The sequence below is a fragment of the Myxocyprinus asiaticus genome, chromosome 38, assembly GCF_019703515.2.
Source record: "Myxocyprinus asiaticus isolate MX2 ecotype Aquarium Trade chromosome 38, UBuf_Myxa_2, whole genome shotgun sequence".
In the NCBI taxonomy this organism is placed as follows: Eukaryota; Metazoa; Chordata; class Actinopteri; order Cypriniformes; family Catostomidae; genus Myxocyprinus; species Myxocyprinus asiaticus.
Genome location: NC_059381.1, coordinates 24,433,950 through 24,455,018, shown reverse-complemented (window position 1 = coordinate 24,455,018; position 21,069 = coordinate 24,433,950). Strand labels below are relative to the sequence as shown.

The window sequence follows — 21,069 nt, the reverse complement described above, 5'->3', positions numbered from 1 at the left end:
AAGAAAACTACATGTGAAAGGCTTGTGCATCTGACATTGTTCAGGAGTTCACTGTAAATGGAACAAAACAGCAAAATTAAGATTAATGTTCTGTTAACACCTAATCAGTCGAACCTTGCTCTGTGCATACAAACTCTATGTGTCTGATCACTGATGCAAGTACAACTACTTATGTCATATGGACTGGTATTTTACTCTAGTATAGTATTTGACTGGTACATTTTGTTTTGTATGTGCATAACATCCACATTCTATTGTGTGTACATGTTTAGGAGGATCTTGGATACTCAGATTGATTTTCGTGTACATGTACACGTTCTACCAAACCATTCTTATTCTCATGTTAGATCTTGATGAAAAGAAGCTATACAGCTCTGCGAGGGCGACCAAATCTTTATTACCTGTTTTCTATTCATAATACACAATATAAAACACCTAAAATAGAAGAGAACCTCTCAAACCCTGAAAGAAAGTGACAAAAATACAATGTAAGCAATAGTTGTTTTAATGATCTACTAATCCTTACAGATCTGTGCAATGAAGTGCCAATATTACAGGCAGATTTGTGGTTCATTTCCAAATGTACCAAGAGCCATACAATGTCATTTTAGAATATGTACATGTAGGGTCTTATTGATGTTTGATTTTCATTCAGTTCTAGTTAAAGGAAAATAGTATTTAGTGTATACGTGTAAGAAACAGGGTTTTCTTTGCCATTTTAGGATTTATCACATAACATCCTACACTTAAACTTTTACAGTACTGCATGGAGCAGTAAAACACATTTTTAAACAAAAATTTAAAACAACATCAATATTATACAGCTTTATTGCCAGGTATGCTTACACATACATGGAATTTGTCTTGGTGACAGGAGCTTTCAGTGCACAACAATACAATACAGCAACAAGATAATAATAAAAAATAATAAAAAAATAAATAAAAATAAAATAAAAATTGAATAGAAAATAAAGTATATATAGAATATACAATAAGACATATACATACATATATATATATATATGTCAAAAGTTTTGAAACACTTATTCATTATTATAATTTTTGTTTTCACATTTTAGAATAATAGTAAAGTCATCAAAACTATGGAATAACATAAATGGAACTATGGGAATTATGTTGTGACTAAAAATCCAAAATAAATCAAAACTGTGTTATATTTTAGCATCTTCAAAGTAGTCACCCATTGCCTAGAATTTGCAGACATGTACTCTTGACATTTTCTCAACCAGCTTCTTGAGGTATCACCCTGGGATGCTTTTTAAACAGTATTGAAGGAGTTGATCATGAGAAACATTTCAGGCAAGTGTTTCAAAACTTTTGACTGGAAGTGTACATACACATACACACACATACATATATATATATATATATATATATATATACACACACATACATACACACATTATTATATATAGTAACAGAACAGCACTAGACCTGAAAATGGCATGTAAAGGCCCTTTGCTCTTTTGAAAAGTTCATACACTCCTTTTTAGAGCACACTAAACTGACCCACCCGTCCACTCAGTAATAGCCTAAACTTGTGAACCATATATCAAGCAGGATTTAGATAAATGTATAAGTGATCTAGTGACTTTAATAATAGTCAGTGTGGTGAAGTGGCTGTTGTAAGTGAAGGACATTTGATGTCATCCAAATACAGAGCATATCATCCAAAAAGCATAAAAGTTTTACCTAGTCATAATCTTTTTTACTGCAGTATGCTCCCAACATTTACAACAGTCCAAGGAGTCCTGATGTTAATTTGAAATAATCTTAAATATAATGTTTACAGCAACTTTGGTAATTGAGTTTTAACAAGGAGTATACCTAATAAAATAATTAATCACAATACTGACAGAATGCTTAAAGGGAAAATTCTTAAAAAATAAAAAATAAACTAATTCTTGCATTTAGAAAGATACATGTACCAGATACAAATAAAATGTATATACATTTGTCAGTTGTTTATAGTGCATAGTCCAGATTAGTTAAATTGCTTTGGATTGGTTTACCCATGCAAGGCATGACAAAGTTCATCTATTGAATTATACTATTTGAAATGCAATCCGATAAAGCAATTTTTTGACATCATAATACTAATCAGCTGAATGCTACAAATGAAATATTAAAATAAATGAGCATGCATACAATTATCAGAATTGAATAAAAAGACAACAAAAAAATCATTTCAAATTGCAGTCCAAATTTAAGACCCTTCTCTGTCAATTTTAAAAGGATGTTCATTACACAGAAATTAATTCAGGACTCCCAATGGCATCTTCCCTTGAAGCAATATTTATATTCAAATTATTACATATTGTAATCTGTTTGCTTAAGTAAATAGAAATAGACGGGATACATATGCATGTCCTCTTAAATCAAAACACAGTAACTTTAACATAAGAATTAAAAAATACACCCTTTGCAGATTACAGAGGTTGCTCCTCAAAATGCAAACGCATGTATGCATTCATGTTTCAAGGGCTTAAAGTAATATTCCGGGTTCAGTACAAGTTAAGCTTAATCAACAGCATTTATGGCGTAATGTAAATTACCACAAACAATTATTTAGACTCGTCTCTCCTTTAAAAAAGCAAAAATCGAGGCACTTAAAATGGAGTGAATGGGGTCCAATTTTTGAAGACTTTAAAGGCAGAAATGTGAAGCTTTTTACAGTACATTCAGAAAGTATTCAGACCCCTTCATTTTTTCACATTTTGTTATGTTGCAGCCTTATGCTACAATGCTTTAAATAATTTTTTTCACATCAATCTACACTCCATATCCCATAATGACAAAGCAACAAACAGATTTTTGATAACTTTGCAAATTTATAAAAAAAAAAAAAACTGAAATATCACATTGACATAAGTATTCAGACTTTAAATTTAGCTCCCATTGCATCCCATTTCTCTAAATCATCTTTGAGATGTTTCTACACTTTGACTGGAGTCCACCTGTGGCAAGTTCAATTGATTGGACATGATTTGGAAAGGCACATACCTGTCTATATAAGGTCTCACAGCTGAAAATGCATATCAGAGCAAAAACCAAGCCATGAGGTCAAAGGAACCACCTGCAGAGCTCAGAGACAAGATTGTGTCGAGGCACAGATCTGGTTAAGGCTACAAAAAATGTTTGGCTACACTGAAGGTTCCCAAGAGCACAGTGGCCTCCGTAATTCTTAAAAGGAAAAAGTTTGGAACAACCAGGACTCTTCCTAGAGCTGGCCGCCCGGCCAAACTGAGCAATCGGAGGAGAAGGGCCTTGGTAAGAGAGGTGACCAAGAACTTGATGGTCACTCTGTTTGAGCTCCAGAGATCATGTGTGGAGATGGGAGAAACTTGCAGAAGGACAACCATCACTGCAACACTCCACTGATTTGGGCTTTATGGCAGAGTGGCCAGTGCAAGACATATAAAAAAGCACCTAAAGGACTCTCAGACTGTGAGAAACAAGATGCTCTGGTCTGATGAAATGAAGATTGAACTGTCTGGCCTCAATTCCAAGCATCATGTCTGGAGGTAACCAGGCACCGCTCATCACCAGCATAATACCATCCCAACAGAAAAGCATGGTGGTGGCAGCATCATGCTGTGGGGGTGTTTTTTATCGGCAGGGACTGGGGGACAGGTCAGGGTTGAAGGAAAGCTGAACGCAGCAAAATACAGAGATATCCTTAATGAAAACCTGGTACAGAATGCTCAGGACCTTAGACTGGGCCGGAGGTTCACCTTCCAACAAGGCAATGACCCTAAGCACACGGCCAAGACAACGCAAGAGTGGCTTAGGGACAACTCCGTGAATGTCCTTGAGTGGCCCAGCCAGAGCCCGGACTTGAACCCAATCGAACATCTATGGAGAGACCTGAAAATGGCTGTCCACCGACGGTCCCCATCCAATCTGACAGAGCTTGAGAGGATCTGCAGAGAAGAATGGCAGAAAATCCCCAAATCCAGGTGTGCAAATCTTGTATCATCATACCCAAAAAAGACTTGAGGCTGTAATTGCTGCCAAAGGTGCTTCAAACAAGTACTGAGTTAAGGGTCTGAATATTATGTCAATGTGATATTTCAGTTTTTTCTTTTTAATACATTTGCAAAGTTATCAAAAATCTGGTTTTTGCTTTGTCATTACGGGGTATGGAATGTAGATTGATGTGAATTATTATTATTTTTTTAAAGCATTTTAGCATAAGGCTGCAACATAACAAAATGTGAAAAAAAATCAAGGGGTCTGAATACTTTCTGAATGCACTGTACATTAATTCTTCTGTTAAATGCTTGTATTATTTGAGCTGTAAAGTAACTGAAATCATTTTTAAGGCAGTTTTAGGATTTACGGCATTACCTCGTCATGGCAACAAAGTTGTAAAATTGGATATAAGTAGGGGCGAATAAATGCATTAAAGCATCGATCAGACAAAGAAATTTCTATGCATCAATTACAGAATTAAAGAATCGATAATCATTACTACATTAATACCTTATGTGATACAGAGTCCGTCTCTGATTACACAAGCCTTCTCACAACGGATGCCATACTTTCTTCTATCAGAGACAGCTACAATTAAGGCATTTACAGTATAGACAAATTTTCTTGAAAACTGTAATCATGTCTCTATGGTGCTATAAAAACTTACTCTGTTTTGAGTGACCTGTCTAGACCTTACACAACAACACTGACTCAACCAATGGTGTGAGTTGGGAGTGGGACTATCTGTTGTGTTGGTCAACAGCAGACGTGGGGCGTAATTTAAAAGCCTTTTTGAAAATATTATTTATTTTTGCAATTAGTGATGCACCGAAATAAAAAACTTTGGCCGAAACCGAAAATCCTGGAGACACCGGGCCGAAAACAGAAAATGCTTTATATTTAGTATATATATATATATATATATATATACACACACACAGTACTGTGCAAAGGTTTTAGGCACTTGTGAAAAATTTTGCATTGTGAGGATGTCTTCAAAAATAATTCCATAAATAGTTTTCATTTATCAATTAATGTCATACAAAGTCCAGTAAACATAAAACATCTAAATCAATATTTGGTGTGACCACCTTTGCCTTCAAAACTGCACCAATTCTCCTTGGTACACCTAGACACAGTTTTTCTTGGTTGGTGGCAGGCAGGATGTTCCAAGCTTCCTGGAGAATTTGTCACAGTCTATTTAGGCTGTCTCAGTTGCTTCAATCTCTTCATGTAATCCTACTCGATGTTTAGTGGGGGACATGTCATCTGTTGCTAGACTCCCTGTTCTTCTATTCTATTCTATTCTATTTGCAAAAGGAATGTTTGGGAGTCTAAAATGTATATTTACTATTGACACACTAAAGCTGAAGATATAAATAACCATCTTAAGACAAATGTTTTTGCGAAACATCTTTTGTGCCTAAGACTTTTGCACTGTACTGTGTATATATATATATATATATATAATATTCTATTAGACTTTGGAATAATTATCTAGTATCTATATGGTATATTTATGTATATACTAATATAAACAGTTTATACTGTATATATAAACTGACTTTTGCCTAACATAAGCAAATATTTACCCTAAAAAGTGCTAATAAATGACTTGTGAACAAAGAACAAAAGCATACCTTCCTATTCTAAGTTTTTCTTGTATCAGTCCATTATCCATATTGTCTGTATTGTTGTGTGTGTGAAAAAATAAACTGAGTTTATCTGTGACAGTGTCACTCACTGGTCCAGTTTCAGACGAAAAGCGATTTTGAATTTGGCCGTTTGCACGAGACAGCAAGCGGTGTTTTTGCTCGCATTTGCACGCGGTATGGACAAAATTGAGTGTTTAAATTGGACATTTATTTAAATGTTGCTTCGAGCATATAACTGAACCCCAAATTATGTATTAATAAGTCCCCTTTCTGCTGGACAGAGTGGATTGTGAGGGAGGTTAATACGCTAGGTGACCTACATGAGAGTGGAGTGTTGAGATCCTTTGAAAATATAGTTCAACATTTTGGGATTACTAGATCTCAATTCTTCAGGTACTTACAGTTGCGCCATCTACACTGTACCACCTTTGGGAGTAGTATGCAGCCCCCTAAAGTGGCAGATATCCTTGAGGTGGTGCTTGTTGCTATTAGAAAAGGTCATGAAGCTTCAGCGTATTATTTCTTATTGATCCAGAATCTTGGGGATGGGGTGTTAACATCTCTTAAGAGGTTATGGGGAAAATATTTGAATTTGATATTGGAAGATGGGGTGTGGGAAAGGATTTTGAAAAATGTTAATCATGTCCAGAGATGCTAGAGTTCACCTTATGCAATTCAAGATATTACACCATTTCTACTGGACTCCCTCCAGATTATTTAGGCTTGGTCTATAAGATACACCCACCCGCTGGCGATGCCAGTTGGAGGATGGAGATATAACCCATGCTTTCTGGTATTGTCCTAGGATTCAAGAGTTTTGGTTGAGAGTCCAGAATTTAGTTTGCAAAGTCCTGGGTACACAAATGTTCAGGGGAGGGACATATAATTTGATATAATTTGATTCTGTGTATGTTCTGTTTCTTTAATCCTGTTTTTGAATCAATAAAATTTTATATAAAAAAAAAGAAAGCGATTGCTTCATTACTTTTGGGAATGTAGACTTTAGGCAACTAGGTAAGGCAAATACCAACATAATGTACGTTTGCGTTTTAAATTTCACCACAGTGTGCTTTCATAAACTCCTTTGAGTGTTTTTGTGCTGTTGCGCTTGTTTGTGTCAACACACACATACGCACACTGTACAGATGCGCAACTCAATTATAAGCACAATCTTGTTACCAATTTATATTTAAACATTAGCTGCTGTTTTCATCTTTTCGCATAAACGCTGCATTTTCTACATGTCAGTGTCTCTGTTACTTGATTTTAATGAATACGTTTTTGTTCAGATTTTCGGCGGCCGAAATTTCGGTGCATCCCTATTTGCTATTTAATTCGGCAGGACTAGAACTGCATAAATTACACACTTCAGCTTTAAATGAAGAAAGTTCATGCAGCGGAGTTTACTCCCTCGACCCTGCATAGGATAAGCGGGTAAGTGGATGGATGGATGCAGCAGTGTTATTATTCATAACAATTTGCGTATTATGATATATTATGTTTATGTTGCTTTATATCTAAATAAAGTGTGTTATTTCTTCATAAAATTGTTTAACCTTGAATAGAACACAGCCTAAATAAATGTACATTAGCTAATCCCTCAGTCTGTTCACTCTTTATAGTGAATGCCACATAGTACATTATATAGAGAATAGGGAGCAATTTCAGACTGTTCTGAAGGGAACTAACCAGTTAAAAGCAAAATGTCGGCTGATTAAAGTTATCTCTGATTAGTCGATGACACGTGGCAGCCGTGTAAAGATAAAACATTCTTGTAAATGTGCTTTACAAGCAGAGGCACTCTGCTGCCTCTCCCTTTGAAGGAATAGGGAACTTGCAGGTACAACAGATAGATTTTAATTCTATGATCCTGCTTGATTTAATGATGGGCCTTATCTGAATGCACATTTCATTTGTAATTATTGGTGCAATAAATGTTAACGTTACATAAGCAGATCTGTAATTCTTATTCCATGATTTACATACATTTACATTTTATGTGTGCTTGAATCACGTCATGTTGCATTCATTTATCCTTTATTCATATCAGATCTATAATAAGCCAAACCTCCTTAGTCCTAAATGCATCTGTTCCTCTAGTGCTCAAGTCTTGTGCATGTATGTGCTGTCTAAATAAACAACATGCAGTAAAAATGTAAAAAAAAAAAAATAAATTATGAATTGTTCTACAATCAATTAGTAACCAAATTACACGATACATCATAATCGTTAAGTAAACAATCGTAATGGAATCGAATCGTAGTAAGTGCTAATATTTACACCCCTAGATATAACTTTACATAGAAAAGGTTAGCAGGCAATTCTATCACACTAAAATCATGTTAACAGGCATATTGTTTTAGTCTTTTGGATATACTCTTGAAATAGTGATTATTTTAACGTTTATGGATTGTCCCCATTAACTTCCATTGTAAGTGCCTTTTTTCCCATTGTAAGATTTATGCTTTTTTTTTTTTTTTTTTAAAGAAAGGAGGAACTTTTAAAGTCGTCAATTTTTTTTTTTTTTTTTTTTTGTGGTAATCAGCTTATATCACAAATGCTGTCAATTGAGCTTGACTTATTTAACCCGGAATATTCCTTTAAATTCAAATTACATTTTAAATGAAGATTTTAATATCTGTATAAAACAGGACAAACATGCACTTTCTTTGTTTTCCTTATCCACAATGAACTTTCTTCTCATCAAATCCCTAAATACAACAAAAGTACCATAGGTATAAAGTTCACCAAAGGAATGACATAGTGCAATTTCAGTAAAGCATGCAAGGACATTCTCCAAAAGCCACATGACTTGTTACAGACTGCTATGATAGAAAGCATGTCACAGTGTCATTACTGAATGCATACAGATCTCCAGGCCTTGAAATATAGTTTTCTAAAAGACACTGATTTAAAGTATTAGTAAGCTAGAGGTGTGTGTGTAAGTGTTGACAAATGGTTTTGGAAACAGATTTACCATTGTGTGTTTTATGTGTTGTCAGTAGGGGTGTAACGATTCACTCGTCTCACCATTCAGTTCGGTTTGAGATACTGAATTTTCAGTTCGCTTCACGATATTTTAAACAAAGCCTGAATCGGGGGCTCAGTGGTAAAAGACGCTGACTACCACCCCTAGAGTCGCTAGTTTGAATCCCAGGGCGTGCTGCGTGACTCCAGCCAGGTCTCCTAAGCAACCAAATTGGGAGGGTAGAGTCACATGGGGTAACCTCCTCGTGGTCGCTATAATGTGGTTTGTTCTCGGTGGGGCACGTTGTTTTTTTAATTCCTTTTAAGACATGCAAAACAGTTCCTTCACTAGTAAAATTAAACTAACTGTAATGTTTATTAGTGTTAAATGATCCATCAGAGATGTATTGGGACTAAAAATAAGCTCAGCACAGGGCAATGGTGACACCAAATGGAAATAATAATTCAGCTTAGCTGAAAATACAGAATTATGTTAGATACATATGCTTTCACACTGTCACCGATTAAAAACATTTAAAATATATGTAAAATTAATATTGTATTTTTCTAAAATAGTGTTGTCACTAATTTTATCTAAAATATTCTTTTAAAAATAAATTTTTAATGGAAGTTCTTGCTTATTCAGTTAAATAATGTAGGCTCTAATTTTACTGATGAAATCAAATCAGACATTAGGATTATATTCCCTCATGGCATTATTCTACATAATATTCAGCATTATATTTATTAGATTAATACAGCACTATCATTAAACCTCTGTAAACGTAAAATTTTTTCTGATGCAGATTAGATCACTTTCACGCTTCAAATGGACATTTGATCCCTTGTGCCGAAAAGGTGCATTCACTTACATGGTGAGGGCGAAACCATCTAAAATGGTTTAATTCTGCAGACTTTGACACCTGGGTCATCGTATCTGAACTTATCGTACAACACACGACAGCTAGTGTGCAATGAAGCAATTTCTATTTGCATGCCCGTGTGACGTAGGTGTAAGACGTCATGCGAATTGTACAGAACAGATGTAAAAATAAAAAATATAAATATATGGGGGTTTTTTTAAACGATCCTATCACCACAATGCGCATCGTCACATTTTTTAACCACGATGTATTGTGGCACGATAAACTGTTACACCCCTAGTTGTCAGGATTGCGGTTGCATACATTGAAAGCCACATTAAGAAAGTGGCAGGGGGGCTTTGGACATAAGCTTTACTTGCTACACTTGTATGGATGGAGATTATTTGGCTACTTTTAAAGAGATGTATTTTGTCTTATAATGAGGAAGTGTCTTAAACTGTAGATTTAGTGTTTGTACATTTGTCTTGTGTAAAATTCCATGGCACTCAAGAGTTCTCTTTACATCAGTGGTTTGTGTGACCTGCTAGTGGCTGTAGATTAGATGGCAGCAGTGAACTGACTCCTGGTCTTGTTCAAAGACCAGATTGAGTACTTGCATTTGTAGAATGAATCATGCAGCCATTTTACCATTACATTCTGAAAGTGTACAAAAAGATAGATAAGTACCTTCAGATTATGTCTTTGACAGAGTCTTGGAAGTAGAGCTACGAGTGCAGTTAAGTGTTATAAACCCTGGGAGTGTGACCCTGCCATGTGTATAGATGTCATGGTCAGAGCCCTGGTTCATCCTCTTTACCATGTTCTTCTCATACATTAATGGGTGGTAGGCTCCTAGGGTGCATGCGGCATCATTAAATTGCTGGTAGTAGTGGCACAGCTCGGTTTTCCGTCGTGAGGGTAGGAATTCATACACATGTACCACGTCACACAGGGACATCATTAGAATTGTGCCTACAGTTGATGTGAAAGGCAGATGAAATTCCTTACTCTTCACTCAATTGGTCAGAAGGTATAAAAAAATAAAATGTGTTGTTCATGGTAAACTAGAACAATACCAGTTGTAGAAACAACAACACAGTTTACTTGAAGGTGCATTCAGAACTTTTTCCTTATTAAAGAAAGCTTTAAACATTAATGAATCAACTTCAGAAATTTTTTAAAAATCATGTACACTTGCATGTGAAGATGCCCCCAGTCATATTCGTATTGGTAATAATCAATTCATTTTACATGGAGCAGGTTGCCTCATGGGGGCCCAAACTAAGATCACATGACCAGCTAAATACCACTTGTTTTATCTCAGTAGTACCCTTGTTATTTGAGAGTATTGCTTAAGGAATAAATGAATCATAGCTGACTGCAAGTAGTGTATTTGTAAAATGTCATCTCTAACTGAAAACAGATTGTGTGATGTTGCATGTATGCCAATAGGTGTCAGTATACATCCAGCACAAAATAAAAATTACTGAGTGCACCTCTACTTGCTCATAAGGGTTAAATCTGAATCCACATGTCATACAAGATTGCTTTACTTTTTAATCTTAATCAAGCTTACCCAGCAGGCCTGATGAGGGTGGGTTTTTTTGTATAGGCTCGGCCATATTGTCTTGTATTCGCTGCCACAGTTGCCATTCCATTCGTGGGTGCAGAATATAAAATGGCTGTTGAGGGTGTAGTCGTCTATATCGCTGATACTGTTTAAATATTGGGTAATCTGTCTTGTTGTACCACTGCAGACAACACAAAAAAGTTAGAAAGTCATTGGAGAAATGTTAAATTTCAATTGTTTATCTTTTTCTCTAGTTAAAACTTTCTACATGGCCTTCTGATATTCATTTTGCCTGCTTAAATATAGCATTTGTAGCACCTACAGTACATACATTAGTGAAAATGTTTTGAAAGGGTGTGCTGTTCAGCTAAAAGGCAAGTCATCTCCCCATCAGGGAATTGAACCCCGGTCTGCCCCCACGTGACAGGCGGGGGATACTCACCACTATACTAACGAAGATTGGCTTGTGGTACTGTTGTTTTTGTAGTACAAAAACCATAGTAAATCTATAATTAGAGCTTTGGGAATTTTCCTGTGCATTTAATGGAAAATTTGGTTTGAAAGTAATTGGTAACTTGGAAAACCAATAAGCAGTTTTCCTGGAATTTTATGAATTTTCCAAATGTGCGCAAATTGTTGTTAGCAATGCTAGTAAGGGGAATGGTGAGTTCATACCTCATGTAGATTGGAGGAATAAGGGGCAGGATCCCAGCTTACTAAAATTCCTGTACTGTACAAAGAACTGGAGAGGAAATGGTGGTCTTCTGATGCCATTACCTATAATGCAATACAAAGAACAAAAAATTTAATTTTTTGAACTCGTACTGCTTGAAATTCTGTATTTACTCAAACATGTCATTCCAAACTAGTTATCTACCTATGTTTTTTGTTTTAATGGCCCATGCCCACGGAAGAAAATAAGTCAAACGCAGACCCAGATGGTATCTGCACACACAGAACTTCTCAGCAAACTCGGCAAGTCTTTCCTTCATAAACGTTCTGTGCATATTCTACCCCTTGCATTTTTATTAAATATTTTGCCCAATTTCAGCTACAAATAAGAGTGAAATACTCTTTATTTTAACAGATTTTGCTGTTTAAATCCCTTCTGCAGAATTTCCTTGAAAAATCAGCACAGAAAATGCCAAAAAAAAAAAAAAGTTTTCATCTAGGCCTGGCTCATTTTTGAGTGTATTATTACTTTAACCTCCCATTAAGCAAAGGTAAAGAAATACCTGGGAATTGATCAGACGTACTGTCGTTTTAGAGCCCACGTCTTTCTCAAAGCCTGCAGTCGGTGCAGCATTGAACCTTATCACTGCATCATGAGCATCTAGAAATCAGGAAGTTTTCAGTTATGTTGATGTTTGTAATAATATAAACAAAACCATTTTAATTCTTAATTCATTCATAGTTAATTCATTAACAAATGAATCTTTTTTTTTTTTTTTACAAATAGCACACTAATGTATTGGGTACATTTCAGGACCAAAGAAACAGGTCCAGATTACTTTATGACTTTAGGGATTACCTATTTCTTTCCCTAATCCAGAATTTTTAAGAGAACCTGCAGATGATACCACTGCACAGGTTTTGAATGGGCCGATGTCAGAGGTCAGTGGCCGTGGAGGTAACTGAGCGGCCCAGGGCAACTCAGCAAATGGCTCCATATCTGGTGTTATAGTTGCAATCTGCACCATCTCATTTATCTGACATAGAAGTTCAGGGCCACTAAGTTTAGACCGATGTGCTGCACCCTCAGGTCCAGAGTACCGGACCCCATATTTATTCATTGCCTGAAATGAAAGAAGAATGTCAGTGACAGTAGAAATTGTATAATTCTCCAGTGACCCAGTTTTTTTTTTATTTGGACAAATGTTTTGCCATTAACAAGACTATAAGTTTTAGACAAGTAATAGTTTAGTTTGCATGATGTAGGATTTTGTCATTTCATATTTATATATGCAGTAGAGCTTTCAGTACATCCCCAGAGTATTATGTAAAGTGGATTAACTGCGGAGGCTTCGTGCCTTGCTGTGCAGTAGCTGCAAACCTTGCAATTGGTTGCTGCCTTTTCATATAGTAAAGACTTTTAGGAGGGCTGATGCCTTTCAATTTTCCTCACCTGATAGTTCTGTACCACCTTCCTCAGCCTTTTTCCCAGCATGGTGGTTGACATCTCATCATTCCAGACCTCTCCGAGTGCTCCATTAGGCCCAAAAACAACAGCATCCCCATTTGCAGCACCCACATCTCCTCTCCGTCGCCCTCCAAATATAGTCTCCAGAGCACGTCTCAGCGGTTGGGCCAGAAGCCAGTAAAATAGCCCACGCTCTTTTATTTTGCCCCTGAGGTTGTGGTCCTTATAAGTGCCCTCCACAGAGTAGTTGACAGAGGACAGGATAGGAATAGGCTTTTGAGGATCTCCAGGAATGACACCTGGGAGCTTTTGAGGGTCAGTATAAATGGGCTTCGATCCTCCTGTTCCCCGCAATACCTTTAATATAATCAGTGGCACATTCAATGAGAATATATATATTTTTTAGATAGGGTATTAATAGAGACAACATGCAGAAGTCTAGGCAAATATGAACTGCATACACCAAACACATTAACACGTTAATAGTCAGTCATACAGGTTTGGAACAAACCAAAGGTGAGTAAATAACAGAATTGTAATTTTTGGGTACACTATTCCTTTAATTACGTAGTCTCCCTGTACTTTTAGCCTATTTCAATAACAGAATGCAGAGTAAATTTACTTGACATACCTTAACAACAGCGTGTGTTCGTGGTTGAGCTCGAGTTCTTGCCTTCACCCCGAAAATGGCATCTGTAACTGTTATGCTGTTTTCAGCACAGATTGTGTATAGAAGAGCCATAGTCATACAGAACAGTGCCATGCACAGGGCTCCTCGACGGGCACGACGCCTCAACCGCCAAACTACGCTAACACGATCCATGGCAGCCCCTGGGATCTGGGTAAAGAAACAGACAATATTAAGACAAATTAAAGGAGTAGAGTCTTTTCAAAGGTAATGTTGTGGATGACATCATCCAAAAGGTGTTGGGAGCTACTGTACGTAGAAGCAAACAACAGAGTCAGTTGAAGGCAAAAGATTTTAAGAAAGGTTGTTCATATGTTAGAAAAATATTTTGAAACACTTTCAGAAGTGTATTGAAGTCCTAGTGAACTGCGGCACACAGTTTAGTCTTAGAGGAAGGAACGGGTGAGTTCTGATACACAAGGGAATTGCTCCACTATGTAGATTAAACTTGACCATCTGTTTGTATTTAGTGGAAAAAAATGCATCTTTAGAGATGCATGGCCTAAAGAAACCATATGTGACGCTGTGTTTTAAATGACTTTATATTATACTTTTAATTTAATTTCATGGCACATAGACAGTCGGACCACATAGACCTTTAGCCTCAAGGGCCGCACTTTTTTATGTTTTATTATTAAAACATATTTTAATTACTTTTTTACATTAATGAGGCGAGCAGAACATGCTATTTAATACATCATGGGCATACATCATTAACACAAGTAAAATAAAACATAATATATAGATATATGTAAAAATTATTGTAAAAGTGTGGTTCTTAAAAAATAAATAAAAACTGTTATATACTATTATTATAATAATCATATATAGGCCAATATGTTTTTTGTTTGTTTTAAAAGATCCACACTTTTACAAGTACATATGCTGCAGCAGAATACACCACTCTAAAAAATGACAATGTACAATTAAAATGTACATTTTGAGAAATGAACACACACACACACACACAAGAGATACAGTGTCCTCAAACCAAGACATGTGTCCAATACTAGCTCCAAAAGCGCTTCAATGAGACATCATCTATTACCCTCTTTTCAGAGTTATTTTAGGTAAGTAACGCAAATCACTAAACTTAAGCATTTAGGATTAGATGTCCGTTATTATTTGCAGGATTACCGTTTTTTCCTGTTATTACTGTTCGCAACGAGCATGTATCTCGGAGTTCGTCTGTCACCCGCGACTCGATTGATTCGCGCTATGGCAGTGACGAGCAGGTGTGGAAGAGTACGGAAGCCCTGAACCGCAAAGTGGAAAAAAAAAAAAAAATTTAAAAAATGTAAAAAAAAATGTGTCTCAGTTCCTTCCTGAGCCTTAGTCTTACATTTTTTTCTCTTCCTACATTTTTTTTCTCTCTTCAAATTTTTTTTTCTCTCTTCAAACATTTTTTTTTCTCTCTTCAAAAAAATGCATGCGGTACCAACCTTGACCACCAGGTACCACTATAAGTAAACGTAATCTTATGCTTTTATTGCTTTCTCTGTTGCTATATAGCTGAATAATACATTATTATTTATTTAAGGGTTTGCAAACCTTAAGACACAATCAGGTTACATATGTTTAATTAGGCATTCGTTGTCGTGTAACAACTGGAGTTATTTTTTGTTTGAAATTGTTGGTCTTTCTAAACCATCTATGCTGTTTGCTCGTGTTACATGGTGGAAGCGAAGGAATGTACTGAGGAAAACGGGAAACATGGGGAAATTATTATTATGTCTGTCCTTTTGAAGTGTTCAGGGTACATCTGGTAATGTTAATATTGTTGTAAGTAATCTTTTCTAAACGAAAAGATCATTTATAAATTAAATCCTCGCGACTGAACAGGGATGTCATGTGCAGACTTCCATGGTGGAATTTAATTATAATAATATATTTTAATATAACAAGTTGTCTATGCATTTGAAACACACTGTCCAAGATGAAGAATGTCAAATAAATATCCAAATATTGTTGGTCTGTCTAAACATGAGCTAGACAGTTACGCCGATGTAAAATGCTCATCCCAAACAAATTGGTGAGGGGTGAGGAATCACCTATAGTATCGCTCCCCGGGTTCCGCCGGGGGGAAGAATAGTAGGCTACACACACCTGTTTTGTATTAGCAGTATGGGCATGAAGCTATAGAAGTATAATGATTTCTGTAGTTAAGGGGGGTTTTGGTACTGTTCATTTTTTTACCAGAGCTGCCGTGCTGGGATGTGGGCTGGCTGTTATTGCGAAAACGCCATGAGTAAATTGGGAGGGGTTATTTGTGACTTCGGGGTAATCTTGAACTCAAGGTTTAGGTGGCCGCTGTTGATGTGTTCTACGAATGCTGTATCCCACGTCCGGTAGCGGGTTAGGAAGCCAGCAGTACATTTTGTTGTTGGGTTATTTGTTTTACATGCTTGTGGGTTTCTTTTCTTCAGGGAGGCCTCATTGTATTTTATGTGTAATGTTATTTATTCGTCCCCCGGTGTTTATTATCATGAGTGTGTGTGTGAGTGGGGGTATGAGGGCAGGTTGTTTATCTCTCCATATGTTTTTTTTTTAAATGTGAGCCAAAATCATCACAATTAAAAGAACCAAAGACTTAAACTACTTCAGTCTGTGTGCACTGAATTTATTTAATACACGAGTTTCACAATTTGAGTTGAATTACTGAAATAAATGAACTTTTCCACGACATACTAATTTATTGAGATGCACCTGTATATAGCAACAGAGAAAGCATTAAAAGCATAGGATTACTTGTTTACTGATAGTAGCACCTGGTACCTCATGCATTTTTTTGAAGAGAAAGAGAAAAAAAATGTTTTTGAAGACAGAAAAAAAAATTTGAAGAGAGAATTTTTCTTTTTCTTTTTTTTTTTTTTTTTTAGAGAAAAAAAAATTTGAAGAGAAAAAAAAAACATTTTTTTGAAGAAAAGAAAAAAAAATTTAGGAAGAGAGAAAAAAAATGTAAGACTTAGGCTTAGGAAGGAACTGAGACACAAATTATTTTTTTTTTATTTTTTTCACCGTAATTTGTTTTTCCACATGCGGTTCAGGGCTTCCGTAGAACAGAGACTCAGCGCGTGCATGATTAAACTGAATGAGAGCACGCACAAATTGTTATCAACGCGCGCGTGCTGACTGACTCCGCACTTATGTTATATAACGTGGCTTATAAACAGATTTATATTCGTGGATTTGTAGTTTAAATCATTTTTTTCTCTCTCTCTTTCTTTAACGGTTCAGCATTTTCTAAATACTGAAAATTACCGTACATGCTCTACAAAAGTGACACCGCAAAATGAATACACATTCAATAATTTTATGTGATGACAACATCACCTGGGCCACAAAAAGATGCCTGTTGAGTACCATGGTCGTAGAAGATTTTACAGTCTGATCAATGTCTTAGATTCATTTTTAAGTCAAAAACATGTTTATGGGAGATTATAAATTATCAAGCCTTAAATTACTTTTGTTATTCTGTTCTTTTCTGTTTTGAAGCTACAACAGATATTGCATTGTTGATTACTGGCAATTAAACAGGCTAACTGATGTAAAGTAGATGGACCTGTGTCATTCATCATACTGGTTTAGAACATGACTTAATGTGCATACTTAACTGAAATAACCAGTCTGTTGAGCAAAGCAATCAAGAAATCATGCTATTATTAGAAAAGCTTGTAATCTCGGTCACACTACCCATGTCTGTCCAGGCCGGTGATTACATGTAATTGTGGCATGATTTCTGCACTATTTATATTGAAAATCAATGCAAAAGAAAGCATCAAAGATATTCAGTTATGTGTTTTAACATTTAACTTGCAAAACATAAAGTGCCATGCAGTGAAATATAATACATAAGTGTGGATTACATTTCAACGTATGAAAATAAGAGACAAAAGATCAAGAAGTGTACAAACAATAAAATAGCATGAAACAGGAAAACCAAAAACACAAAAAAAAAAAAAAAAAAAAACTTAACTATACTGTATATACATACATACAGTATAATATATATATATATATATATATATATATATATATATATATATATATATATATATATATATATATATATATATATACACACACACCCACACACACACTTTGGTCTACATGTTTATTATTTTAACATGTTAATATACTGTCTACCAAAAGTATTAAAAACTAATGATAAAATAAAATTGGTAAAATTAATATTTCCCAGTGTACTAAGTTAGAAGATCCCCTGCTCTGTATAATTAACAGCATTAGTCTGTTCTAATTATGCATTTCACAGCTCATTTGGCCTGGTTTTGTTGATAAATAAATGTCATAAATTATATTTATATATAAATTGTATTTCTTTATTTATATATATAAAAATGATATTTAGCCTTTGATACACATCTTTGGTTTTGTGTCGATGAAGCGTTACTTGAGTCTTTCTGATATTGCTGTAGGGGTACTTATGGCAAAAATATTGGGAAACACTGAACAAGACAACCACAACCAGTTGACTGAATGTCTTCATATAAACACGACAGTACTGAATGGCAGACTTTAACCTTTATTACGCTTAGTAACCTAAGAATGTGTGTGGTCATGTAAATGCAATAAACGTCTTTCTTTTATCACTGTAAAGTCATAAATGCTTAAGAATAAACTGGTCGACACAGGTTGATTTTTGCATGAAAACAACTTTACTGCCGTTCTTATCGCTTTATCCAATGTACGCAAGTGTTGTGTGAATGTGTCTTTTTGATGTGAAAAGCAGAGAATAACTCAATTATTTCAAATCTCATGTCAACGCCATTTTGTTTCCTTTTTGGATTTTTTAAATAAGCTGAATTTTGAGGTGTGCAATACAGCATATTGGTGTGCATGTAAACATGCTCATAGAGTATGATGCAGCTTTCACTTAAAAAAAAACATTTGTTCACTCAACTTAAGCTAGTTCTCTTTTTGCTTTGACTCAGTCAAGTTACATTAACAAAAAATATCAATTTCTTTCAGTTTAAGAAGTTTTGTCGAGACAACTAAATCCATTCACAAAACTGTTTATTATTAGTTATCTGGATTTAACAGGTTTTGTTCAAATAACTTTAATATTGTGACACAATGCTACCCAGGATGCATTGCAGCACCTAGAGTTTTGATGTTTAACTTCTGATTAAAGAACTTTATGAATACCAGCAAAGGCTGGACATCCAATAGTTTGAATGGGAGGCACAGAGTTTTCAATACAAAGCTCAGTAATGTTGACACTCAATAAACACCAATAAATAAAAAATAAGCTATTAACATCACCACACAACTATTAACTAACAGTAATGACAAAAACAACAAAAACAGCACAAATAAAGTCCACAAATTGCAAAAAAAAAACTAAGCCTACAATGCTAACCTCATGAATTATTCATGCTTCAATGCTTTTTCAGTCAACTTTGTTAAGTTAGTTGAAATGGCAAATACGATTGTTAATCCAATTTAAGAACAAGTTAACAGAATCAAAACTTACCAAGTTGCCATGAAATTTGAGTTGTGTCAACTCAAAAAAGCTAGTTGATACAACTAAACCTTAAAGTCAGTTTTTACAGTGTACACATAAGAAATACAGCTGTTTAAAAACGTAATGGCCTGCTTTGATTTGTTTTATCATATGCTTTTCATAGTTTATTCTGACAAATTGTTTCTGTTATTTTGAGCGATGTCTTCTAATAATAAGCTTTGTATTTTTTTAAATACTATTATTCATGTCATTAAGCCTTGTGTAGTATTTGTTTACAAAGAAGATCATTCATTTTATTTGCTGCAAAATTCAGTGTGAATAAGTGAATTTTTAAAGTGCATATGCATTAAAGAAATGAAAATTCTATCATCGTTTACTCATCCTTGTGTTGTTTAAACACTGTATGACTTTCTTCCATGAAGCACATAAAAAGAATGGCAGCCTCAGTCACCATTCACTTATTAAAAAAAAAAACAACAACTTTGCAATGAAAGTGAATGGTGACTGAGACTAACATGCTGCCCAACATATTTTGGGTTCCACAGAAGAACGTCAGGTGTTTGGAACAAATGTTGACAGAATTTGCATTTTTGGTTGAACTATCCCCTTGAAGCATAATCTATGGTGACAGAATAAAAAACATAATTAATTGTTAATTACTATTGTTAGTTTGACCATTTAAAATAATGTAATGATCCTGTTGGTACATATACAAATATATGTATATATACAAATACGGCCTTCAGAAATGAAGTTTGGTCGGGACATAAGGGTACCGATAAGAAATAAGCATTCTCTTTTACATAGCACGCGGGTCGATAACTGTAACCTGAAAAATAGGCCAATTTAAACTGAATTTACAGTATTCATAAGAGACAATGCTGCGCCTGATGGTTAATTGCATTTATAATACATGTACCCTTCACCCGAACCTGAACTACGACTAAAAATAGCATTATTGTTTGGATGAAAATTTCTAATAAACCGAGAGCATGCAGTGAGGCTAATGTCTGTTTCCATGGGAGAGGTATGATGCTGCGTGGATGAGGCAAATATAATATGCACGCCTACCTTGTATCTCATATTCTTCTGGTGGCTGTTCTCTTGTTTGGATGAATCAGTTTACTCCAGTCGCAAGTCTTGATATTTTGTTTGATATTTTATGGGTAAAATTACATTTTATGGGTATAAATCAAAACCTACATGTATAATGCCTTAGTATGTTACATTACAACGATAAGAAATTGTCAAAGGATTTTTTCTGTTCTTTTACCTTTCGAAGAGATCCTCTACGACATGATAATTATATAAAGATGGTCTTGTCAAGCTGATGCATGTTTGCTAACCCGCCATGTTTATATACTGCATTATAGGCAGCGGGTGCGTTGAGAAGTGCGCTGATGATTGAATCTGATGTCGAGGCGGAGCAGAACTGTTTGTCGACTGCGGCTGAGAATGCTGCTTTATCATTTTATCATTTCACTACTGCTAGTTACATTCGTAAACTAAGCACAGATGTGCACCCAGAACAGATCTGATTGGATCAGAAGAAAGTAAGGCAATTCAATGCAGGAAAAAATTTTTCCAGACGCATTTAACCTGAAATTCCAATTTGTTCGTTTTTATGCACCGTGCTCTGTCCGGCGCATAATGCGTCTTTATTAATAGCGTTTCTAAAATAAAAGCAGCACTGTAGTGAATATCA

At 35.3% G+C, this 21,069-nt stretch overlaps 1 protein-coding gene across 4 annotated transcripts; it reads right to left on the bottom strand.

Annotated features, from left to right (window-relative positions):
- Positions 1 to 489: 489 nt before the first annotated feature.
- On the bottom strand, positions 490 to 20,817 carry st6gal1 (ST6 beta-galactosamide alpha-2,6-sialyltranferase 1). Of its 4 annotated transcripts, XM_051677781.1 has the most exons (9): positions 20,436 to 20,513; positions 13,823 to 14,029; positions 13,177 to 13,548; positions 12,583 to 12,847; positions 12,287 to 12,384; positions 11,727 to 11,828; positions 11,058 to 11,232; positions 10,169 to 10,453; positions 490 to 8,362 (listed from the first exon to the last, which is right to left on the bottom strand). In XM_051677781.1, the coding sequence occupies exons 1-8, from the start codon at positions 20,445 to 20,447 to the stop codon at positions 10,176 to 10,178; spliced, it is 1,509 nt and encodes a 502-aa protein (XP_051533741.1). In that variant the 5' UTR covers positions 20,448 to 20,513; the 3' UTR covers positions 490 to 8,362; positions 10,169 to 10,175. The 4 variants fall into 4 exon arrangements, with proteins under 4 accessions (XP_051533741.1, XP_051533743.1, XP_051533740.1 ...); XM_051677783.1 differs by lacking the exon at positions 20,436 to 20,513 and adding an exon at positions 20,638 to 20,817 and having other exon boundaries at positions 490 to 10,453; XM_051677780.1 differs by having other exon boundaries at positions 490 to 10,453.
- Between the last annotated feature and the right edge of the window lie 252 nt (positions 20,818 to 21,069).

Bases quoted from the DNA above. Each gene is read 5' to 3' on its own strand.
- st6gal1 (XM_051677780.1), bottom strand. The intron at 12,385-12,582 runs GTAATCCCTAAA...CCTGATTTCTAG, and splicing joins TGGATTAGGGAAAGAAATAG to ATGCTCATGATGCAGTGATA. The intron at 10,454-11,057 runs GTAAGCTTGATT...CATCAACTGTAG, and splicing joins ACCCTCATCAGGCCTGCTGG to GCACAATTCTAATGATGTCC.